This window comes from Sycon ciliatum, chromosome 6, assembly GCF_964019385.1.
Source record: "Sycon ciliatum chromosome 6, ocSycCili1.1, whole genome shotgun sequence".
In the NCBI taxonomy this organism is placed as follows: domain Eukaryota; kingdom Metazoa; phylum Porifera; class Calcarea; order Leucosolenida; family Sycettidae; genus Sycon; species Sycon ciliatum.
The window spans coordinates 30,242,303-30,252,565 of record NC_088648.1 but is presented as its reverse complement, the minus strand read 5'-3'; the positions used below and the strand labels follow the sequence as shown (position 1 = coordinate 30,252,565).

Here is a 10,263-nt window from a genome sequence, read left to right as displayed (position 1 = left end):
AGACGTCATGCTGACGTCAGCAAGCTGAGCATGATCATCCTGGACAGGGATCTAGGGAGTCGTCAAATACCGGTATTTGACGACTCCCTGATCCTGAACTACCGGTATCCAGTATCCGGGTCCGGGGAAACGGTCGGAATCAACATATTTGAAAGGGGAAGTCAGTTTTAAACCTGGATTTCAACAAAAACGAACGTCAAAAGCACTGGGTTTCTCAACCCGTGCGTCGAAAGGTGCGCAAAACAAAATACGGGTAGGTCATGATTATTGTTATGATAATAATGATCATGGGCAGGACTATAATAGTCGACTGCAGCACAGGTCCATTGCAGGACCAGATTCAGCAGAATCCGGAAACTGAGCATGCTGGAACTTCCCTCACTGCCTCAGCTTTCAACACTGCAACAGTCACTGAGTCAGCATATGCAGTGCAGCAACTGCAGCATGCAGCCTTTGCAGGCCACGCCACACGCTACTAGTCTAGATGCAGAAATGTCAAAACGAGAGACGTAGATCTACATGTACATCTACATGTAGATCTACGTCTACAGTTGTAGACGTTGACGTAGACGCACAGTCATGCATGGTCAACTCATGGTGGTTGAACCCAGGGCGTTTTTACGACACCCGGATTGCCGCACAACACGTCACTTTCGGAAGTTCTCTGATGCTGGATCTGGCTCATCCACCACGAACCAGACTAGCTGTTCCTCGCACATTTCATTTGCTTCCGAGCGTTTCCAGAAGAAGCCTCCTTCTTATTTTTCCTTGTGGCTTCACAGTACAAATTTGCATTTCATCACAATGGGTGACAACTCCGCATCTTTCTCAGTCACCGTGTCCACGGATGGTCCTCGCCCGACTTTTGACATTCCCGACGGTGAAGGTAACACGACCGGATGTAAGCTGACCAGGGTACCGACTGGACGGCCCGGCCAGAAGCAGAAGAAAAAGGAGGAGAGCTCCCCAGGCCCAAGCAAGTCGAAAGGTCTTGGACTGGGTCTGTCTACTTCGCGCGATTAGACATTGCCCACAGTTGTGCTCACTGCAAGAGCGGCATCGTCTCAGCTGGCTTATGTTGGATGTGCCACAGATCGTCAAGTCCACTCCAAATGACAACAGCGTCTTCGGGGAGATGCTCATCTAGTACATTCCGCGGTCATCGAACACCAAAAGGACTCGGCCTGTAAGAGATGACAATCTCGCTTGACTTTTATATTCGTTTGTCCTGTCTTCTTGTTGCTGCATTTGGTGGGTTTGTGTGAGTCCTCGGTCTTCTTGCCATGTTGAGCTGTACTTTTTGCGTGTTTTCTCGTAAAGAAGTCCAAGTGTTTTTGTTCGTTTGTCTTAGTGGTGCTCCACGTGGACTTTTGCCTTCGTGCATGCGTCTATCTATGGACATATCACCCTCCTGTTTGTTTAGAGAGGCTAGAAGGTCCTGACACCACGCGGTGTTGGGGCTTTTTTGGCGTAGTCGTTCGCCGTCTCCGTGCTGGAGTGCGTACATGTGCTTGCAAGCGTGTATGTGTCACTGTGTGTGTGTCCATGTGCGTTGTTGCGTGCTGTAAATAGCTTTTGTTGGGCCCACGAGAACTCGGTGTCGTCTCGTGTCACACTCGATGTCCGTCCGGTCCCCACCCGGTGCTTCCTAGATTTGCCGCGGCCAGATTTCTCAGTGTTGTGCTCAAATCCTATTATTTATCTTGACTCGTACTCTCTGGTCGCAGATTTTTCGCTGCCCTCCTTGCCACTATTCTCTTTCTTACCGCGTGCCTATAATCCGTTTTGCGTAACTCCGATACTGGCCATTTCCATTATTCTCGTTAGTGTACAGTATGATCGACTTTCATGGCCCAGTCTCTAAAAATCTCTCTTCCTCATTCTTGCTATTTTGAACCTGTTGAATGCAATGTAATAGTGTTTGTTCGCCCTCCACACTTGGTCATCGATCCGTGCTCTCGCAGATGAATTTGGAGAAGGAAGTGCCTATACTGTGTGTAGGCCTGGAAAAGCCCAATTGTCTGTGGAGTTGTGACGGCGCGACGATCTGCCTTGGCGGACGTGTGTGTGTGTGTGTGTGTGTGTGTGTGTGTGTGTGTGTGTGTGTGGTCAATTCATCAGCCTCGCAAGCTGTTGAATGGTGTAATCCCAGCACACATGGTTATGTCTAACATAGCTTGTTTGCTGTCATCGCTTCAGCGATGGGCAGGAGTATGAGTGTATGCCTGTGTGTGTCTGTATGCTTGTGTGTGTGTCTGTGTGTCTGTGAGTGGAAGCCCGGCAGAACCGGTCCGGTTGTCCAGGCCATGGCCGGACCAACTTTTTGGCCACCAACATGAACACATTGTGTTTACTGCTGAGGAGGTCATGTGTACACCATCCATATCGTACACACAAAGTATGAAAGGCTAGGGTAGGCTTTCCCCACATGGGCCCGTTTTTTCGCCTATTCGGCTTTTCGCTCGGCTCAAAATACATCAGATTTGGCTACAAAATCAGCTTTTTGTTCGCAAATCGGCTGCAAAATTGGAATAATAATTATAATGGAAAAATGGCTAGCAGCTGTAGGGTAGACCAACCAAAACCTGTCAGTTTCCGTCGGTCCTGGTGTACGTGTGTGTGCTTTTGGGGCAAGTTGCACATGGATAATAGAGAGGTTAAGATGCACGTTATTACGTGACGCGCAATTTCACGTCAAATTTGGCGTAAAACACCAAATTTCGACGTGAGCAGCAGGTCACTCGCGTTGATTTTTCGACGTGCGAGCAAATAACGCGAGCTGAATTTTCGTGTCACGTCGGAAATAACGTGCATCTTAACCTCTCAAATAACAAGTACAAGTATCCCTTGCGAGCTGCCACTTCCCAGCAGGGTTTGGGAACAACAGGAGTATAATGTTCATGTCTACAGTAGAGTCGCGCGTCCAAGAACATTGTTTCCAAGGGGTTAGCCTGGGGCTTTCTTTTATTCTCCAGTAATCTGGCTGCGTTCTTATATAGCACGTTCTTAGCATTTCAGGCCGTATGTTCTTCGGCGTGTGACTCTGCTGTACTTCATAAAGTAACTTACCGGTAGTTGTTTCTCGTGTATCCGCCTTCAAGATATTCAGTGCTTAGGAACGCCTCGCAGATTTTGTTCTTCTTCTGTTCTACATGTGCATTCCTAACACCTGTGTGTGCGTGTGTGTAATATCCCACAACAGCTAAACAACATAATGCTGTGTTGCGCACTGGTTTGCATGCACCCGGCAATATGCTCTGGTACATAGAGCATTATTGCTGTGATGTGGCAAGGGCATTTTTTTAAAGTTTGCATGGTAGCAAAAGTGATTCAAGGCCAGGGAAACCGGAATGGGAAGAAATATCATAGTCAACATTGAGCAGAATGAGGAGGAGGAGGAGGAGGAGGGCAAATAAATTATTTAAAAAATGTGATGGTGATACACTGGAGAAGTGCATGATTATAAACATGATTGGCTGATCAAGGGGGATGGCTTAGACGAGCACGAAGCATGCCGCCCTGGCTGGCCGCTGGCAGATGACTGTGAACTCTAAGGCAGCTTACACGCGTGTACACGGAGTGCATGTCCTGGACACATGATGCAGCAGTGTGCACAAGCGCTAGAGCTACGCCAAGGAAAAAAGCCTACGAATCATTTTTTGACTGTGTCACTGTTTGTGTGTGCACCTGGGGGGGGGGGGTGATTAACTCATATCATGTTTCAACCTTTGCAGATTAATATTATTGATGTGGATCACCAGGATTCTGAGTCTATTATTATTTGGTTCAACTTCACCTACACATATCTAACAGCTACTGTCATCCTATGTGGTCATGATCACTCCGTCCCTCATTAGGGGATTTCCCTATAGGAGACACAGTCCTCATCATTGTAGGTCCTGCTGGCTGGGGCTCCCGCAGCGTTTGATCACGGAAACTTCAATCAATCTCTCATCGGTATCAATACTCCCGAAGACTGCACGCCGTGTCCTATGCAACCGGCTCTCTGACACGGAGAACAGCCACTCCGGCAGCATTGGCCCCGCGTGCTGCCGGCGTGTTTGCCTTGCTCGTGTCATATAGCTGTGACGTCCATCTTGGCTTTCATCTCTGGCTGTCACTCGCACTAAGTCAGGTATGCCAGTTGGTGATGGACCACGACTTGAGTGAAATAAAATAAAATAAAATAAAAAAATGAAATAAATTCACATCCGTAGCAACACCACCACCCTCCACGGATCAAGCCGGACAGAAATGATAGTTATAGAATAAAGGTGAAAATCTGTGCAGGCCTTCTCTAAGCAGCCAGGATGACTGGATCTCTATACGAAGACGACTTGTCACTCTTGTAGGTGAGGCCCGGTGATGGAACAGCAGAATAAACATTTCTGTACATCTGCATCGTGAAACGACGAAAGTCTCCATTGTCTGCCTGTTGGATGTTCTCACGTACATGTATGGCTTCAGTGTGGCACAGGCCGAGGCAGAGGACACTAGCTCCTCTGCTACAAGTGATTGCCGGGCAGGACCTGGTCTGATCACAGGCTCTCCGACCACATGAGCTACGTGCATGCACAGGCGGATGGACAGTGCATACAGCCGGAGGGTGAACAGTACGCATGGCCGGATGGAGAGTGCGTACAGCGGGGTGGAAAGTACGTACCGCGGGGTGGAGAGTGCGTAGAGCGGCGTGGACAGTACGCACATTCGGACGGAGAGTACGCACAGCCGGAGGGTAAATAGTACGTAGAGCCTGATGGAGAGCAGGCACATTCGGACGGAGTGCACACAGCTAACGGGTAAGCAGTGCACACAGCCGAACAGAGAGTGCACACAGCCAGATGAATAGTATGCATATAGCCCGGCTGGAGAGCGAGCACAGTGGGATGGAGAGAGCACGTACATCCGGACAGTGAGTACACACAGCCAGGCAGAGAGGGCTCACCGCATGATCCTGCGTATAGGCCTACACACAGCCAGGCAGAGGGTACATACACCCAGGTGGAGAGTACAAACGGCCAGACACAGAAAGTGCTCACCGCATGATCCAGCGCACAGGCCTACACGTAGCTGTCATGCAGGCGCGGCGGTGACGACATGGCACCCTTGCGCTGGCGTAGCGCGGCCAGTATCTTTCGACGTGGTCCTAGCGGCATGTCCAGGTCCTTCAAGTCCAGGTCGGAGCACAGCATGAGAGCGGACATGTCAACCTGCTCCTCCTCCAGCAGTGCAAGGAACTCGTCCAGCTCCAGCGTGTGCAGAAAGCTAGCCACTTGAGAGTGTGCATCTCTGGTGGCGTCGTCCGGGCCATGACGAGCCGTGGCACGCTCCCTATCGACCGGTTTCTCCGCGGCTGGCTGCTGATGCTGCTTGTGCTTTGCCGTGCTTTTGCCGCGCGGTGCGGTGCACAGTTCCGAATCACTGGCACCGCGCGGCAGGAAGGATTCGCCGCTCGAGCGCGGCTTGCGCTTCGCCGCCTTGCTGCGGCCCTCGGAACGCGTGCTATGTGCGTCGCTGTCGAACCCGTCGCTGGCTACCGGCAGAGCAGCCAGATTGCGAGTGAGCGATTCCTCGTCGCCCGGGCCGAGCCCGCCCAGCGTCTGAAGCCGCTGCACGGCCTGCGCCATTTTGTTGACGCGGCCAGTGGACACTGGTGCAGACGATGTCAGAAAGACAGACGTTTCCGACTTGCTCCTCTCGCCCAGCTGGTGAGCGTGGTGCTGGGTTGGGCGCAACGAGAACTTGTCACGTATCCCGCTCACCAGCTTGGTAGGAAACGAATCCGGAGCTGTTGTCACGGACGACGGCGGTGCGGCGGGAGCAGAGTCCTTGCGCCAGCGCGACTTCTTTGACTTTGCCTCAGCGTGGCTTGCAGCGGCCGTTCTCATGCCGTCATTCTGAAGTGGTGGGTTGATCGGCTCGGAGAAGGCCCGTGACCTCTCCGGTAGCGGCTCCTGGCTGCCGCTTGCGACCAGCTGACTTGTTTTGCGTCGTCGGCCGGCGGACTTTTCGTCCAGTTTGCTGCGAGCTGCTAGTCGCTTGTTGTAGTCACGAAGAGCGCGGGTCTTCGCCTTCTCCATGCTCGACCGATGCTCCGTCATCATGCGTACCTGCAGTGCGTCGAGATAGCGGAAGACCTGCGTATGGCTGTGCGTTGCGGCGAGGTCGTACGCCGTCAACTGGCCGTCGTTCAGCGCCCACACGTTGGCCTGCGCCGCCTCAATCAGGTGCCTGACGAGCGCGGTGTGGCCGTGTCGGGCTGCCACGTGAACGCACGTCTGGCCCTCGTTGTCCAGCGCATTGGCATCCGCTCTGCACAGACACACACACCGCAAACAGACAGGTGCAATGTTGCTAATTTGATCGCTCGCTCAATTGTCGAGAACGGTTTCCAAAAAAGGTACGGTGGAACATATCAGACAATATGTCCCTGGCAAGCTACTGGGAAGCCTTCCGACACCCACCCAGGCAAGAAAGACAGTGGTATCACCCGTCACCTCAATGAACTAGGAGCGTAGCTCGTCAGCATAGTCCGGTCACAACACCAAATATGGCCAGCACAGTTACGACAGTGCTGGCACCTGAAATCCGACCCATTGAGCGGTGGGTTCACATCGCAAAGACCCAACACGGGAAAGTAAAACTACGAAAATAGAGACGGCTAGAATGTGGACGCATTGCTAAGGGGTCGGATTTCAGTTGCCAGCACTGTACATAGTGAAATGGGCAAAACTGGCGAATATGAGGTTGCCAGTGGCACATGTACATCATGAGTGCCGGAAGCAGTTTATGATTGGTCTGGTAGTATCATGGCCTTCCATACTTTGTGTATGATATGGCGTGTACACATACCCTCCACAGTGAGAAACATGGCCTTTCACACAGTTTGTGTATGATATGGCGTGTACACATACCCTCCACAGTGTGAAACATGTGTTGGTGGGCAAAAAGCTGGTCCGGTGATAACCTGACCAACCGGACCGGTTCTGGCGGGCCTGTACATACAAGGTCACCACATTACGCCCCTGTTAGAACAGCTGATAGCCAGAGTGTATCCTGGAGCAGAGCAGGGTCTGCTACAGCGTAAGCACCCTGGCGCCTAACTGGCCACACCGTCATACCCCCCCCCCCCCCCCCCGGAGATGGTGTGCAACCCATTGAACCCAATGCAGCCAAACTCCCATTGCCATGCAAGCCAATGCGTCACGTCACGGCTCTGAATCTCTTCACCCGGACATGACAAGTGACGTGACTACCAAACTACAGCTGCTTGAGCTGTCTTCCTAAAAACCGACCTAAAACGGGGCAGTGAACTTACAACCGGGGTATAACTGCCCTTAAACCGGTAAATCGAGGCCCTGAGTTTATAGGTCGACTTGTAACCAGGGTCGACTTCCAATCGGTAAAATACGGTAGCTGCTTCTACCTTGTTTGGTCTCATCAGCAGGTCGAGCTCAGAATCACTAGATGAAGCAATCGCAATCAAATCCAGTGAACAACAAAGCAGTTTAGACCAATGACTGGTAACTGGTAACCGTATCGTAATTACACTTTTAGAGTACCGGGATGTTACATAGCGCCCTTAGGCCAAGAGTGAGTGTGCAACTCATGCACGCGGTGCTGCTCCGACAGAATTTTAAACTTGCATGGCGTCACAGTGTCTTTATGAGGCAATGCTGCTCGCACGAGTGATTTACAAAGCGTTCGTTCGGGAGCGTCAACGCAGCACACATGCTCCCGGGACTCCCCTGGCACTGGCCACGCCTAGGATAAGCCCCACAATACGTGTACACCGCGTACACCATGCCGCACATCATACCCGGCAAAATAACGTCAGCTTGAAATTCTGCCGGGGTCGACGACAGCACTGGTACTGAATCAGAGGCTGATAGTGCAGTAGTGGAGTTGCACACTCATGAGGTCATGCTACTCCTATAATCTTGTTGAGCAGTACATGACTGTATAGATTCAACCTCGCTAATAACGACTGCGGATACTCGAGTATCGACAGAATTTCCATGCCCAGAGCAAATTCCCATCTAACTGTAATACATAATGAGACTTCGGGTATAACGACACTTCGCGAATAAGGACACATTTTTGATGCCCCGCCGAATGTCGTTATAAGCAAAGTTGACTGTACATGTACTTCAAGTGCGGTCATGCATACTGGCTGCAGATGGTTGACCTATGTGGCAGGATTGGGGCGTGGTGTTTGAATGGGCTATTCGGACATGTCAGAAACCCCCATGCAGTGTGTAGCATAGCAAATTAATTCCCCCCCCCCCCCCCACACACACACACACTCACGCACCTATAAGGCGCCGGTCACACATGCAGGCGGCGACACCGCTTTTGCGGCTGCCTCCAACACGCTGGCAGTGGGCGCTTTTGCGGCTCTTTTCTGCCGGCGGTCACACATGCAAAGGCTTTGGTACGCACGCAGCCTCAAGGGTCTCCACAGGTGTCGTAAAACTTTTCTCTGAAAAATACTGTAGCCTCAAAATTCCTTTCCTGCGCTGGTATGGATCGCAGAAACGCCCAGAATCGCCGACTACGTCGTGACCAGCGACTGCGGAGAGCTATGGAGATTGCCTCAATATTCATGTTGTTCAATTTCTCTTCGTTTGAATCTTGCGGAAGCTCCTTGAGCATCGGTGGACGCCTGAGTCGAGTCCCATGTCGGATGGTTGACCTCGAAATAGAGGGAGAGGAGCAGTTGCTCTTGGTCGGCAGTCCACTTCATGACGAGAGATGAAAAACTAATTTTTCCAAGATCCAAGAGATCCAACGACAACGCCGCAAAAGTTGCACTACCGCTTTTGTGTTTCGCCACCAATTTTTTGGTTGTGGCGCTTTTGAGATTGCCGCCGTGGCGCCAGTGGCGCCAGGCGCAGTATCCATGGTGATCCGGGGATATCCCAACTTTTGTGGTGCAGCTTTGGTGGTGTCGCAAAAGCGCCATGCATGTGTGACCGGCGCCTAAATCGCCCGACTACTTTTGGAATCCCTAATCCTACTTGCAAATCTCTCTCTCTCAGCTATCATTCACACACTGCTCACTCGCTCGCTCCAGCTCAACAAACACAGCAAGCACATCATCGTGCCGATAATCTACTCGTCTCACCCTCGAGTGATGAGCATTCTCGCCGCCTCCAGACTTCCAGCCTTGGCCGCGCAGTGTAGCGGGGTCATTCCCAGTTGGTCCTGACGCACCAGATCGCGCTTGCCCACTCGCCGCAGCATGGCCAGGTCACCAGTGCTGGCGGCATCGTGGAACAGCGACATGGCCTGCTCAGCCGCTCCGATCCGGAGATCTACTGATCTTGTAGCGTGGATAACTGAGTCTGTGGCACCGCACTACCCTGAAAACCAATGTGTACCCACACGCGCTGAGCGCTGGTCGACAAACGTTACCGGTACAAACGCCCGCAACGTGATCATCGGACAAAACAAACCGACTGATTCATTCACGCCTGCAGCACCGAACCCCTGTGTACATGTGTCGGCGCTTTCCAGACGATGTTCAGGACGCTGCACTCGATTCTACAGTGAATAGCGTCGCGCACATCTCAGTCGCCGGCGATGTGCCCATTGGGTGAAGGACGAAACAACCGGCGATCTGGAAGCTGGAGCCGAGAGCGCGAGAAACAGGTCGACGCTGTTCTGGAGCGACCATTAGCGGTAGGGCTAGGGGGCAGTGCTCCGCACACTGAGTCCTCGCAGCCGCCAGGGCATGCTCGTCTTGTATGGGCCACGAGTGAATGAAGCAGGGCGTTGCCGGGCTGATGTCCTTCCCAGCTGCCCCGGAGACGAGAAGTAACGCCGAAGACACCGCTGGCTTGGACAAGGACCTCGGGTCGATCAGGTAAGCTAATCACTGCCGCTAGCTCTCTCTCTCAGTCACGGTTTGGGACACGGACTGATTGCATGGGATTCGATCAAACGTTGGAAATATCCCCGCTTCAGAAGCAACAAGAGAAACTGTCATGATCGCGTTCGGATTTTGATTCTATCTGCCCTGCGCTAGCTGCATGCATGCATGATGCGGCAGCCCCTGGCTATTTTTTTGCACCATGATCATGATGATCCAGGTGACGTAGTCGTGGACGGACGCAACGGAATTTTACAGCCACGGGTGCGGGATCTGGTGATCGAGAGATGGGTGGCCGTCATAAAAGTGATGGGGCAAGGTCCTCCGGCTGGGCGCGCCCTTCATGTGCATATTATAATGTAGTTGACACAATGACAGGCACCCCAGAT

General features: G+C 52.2%; 1 protein-coding gene across 2 annotated transcripts; it reads right to left on the bottom strand.

The window, feature by feature from the left end:
- Positions 1–3,181: 3,181 nt before the first annotated feature.
- On the bottom strand, positions 3,182–9,957 carry LOC135819875 (pre-mRNA splicing regulator USH1G-like). 2 transcript variants are annotated; one of them, XM_065333175.1, is made up of 3 exons: positions 9,128–9,957; positions 5,040–6,312; positions 3,182–4,865 (listed from the first exon to the last, which is right to left on the bottom strand). In XM_065333175.1, exons 1-2 carry the CDS (start codon positions 9,286–9,288, stop codon positions 5,061–5,063), a joined length of 1,413 nt encoding a protein of 470 aa, XP_065189247.1. In that variant the 5' UTR covers positions 9,289–9,957; the 3' UTR covers positions 3,182–4,865; positions 5,040–5,060. The 2 variants fall into 2 exon arrangements, with proteins under 2 accessions (XP_065189247.1, XP_065189246.1); XM_065333174.1 differs by having other exon boundaries at positions 3,184–6,312.
- Between the last annotated feature and the right edge of the window lie 306 nt (positions 9,958–10,263).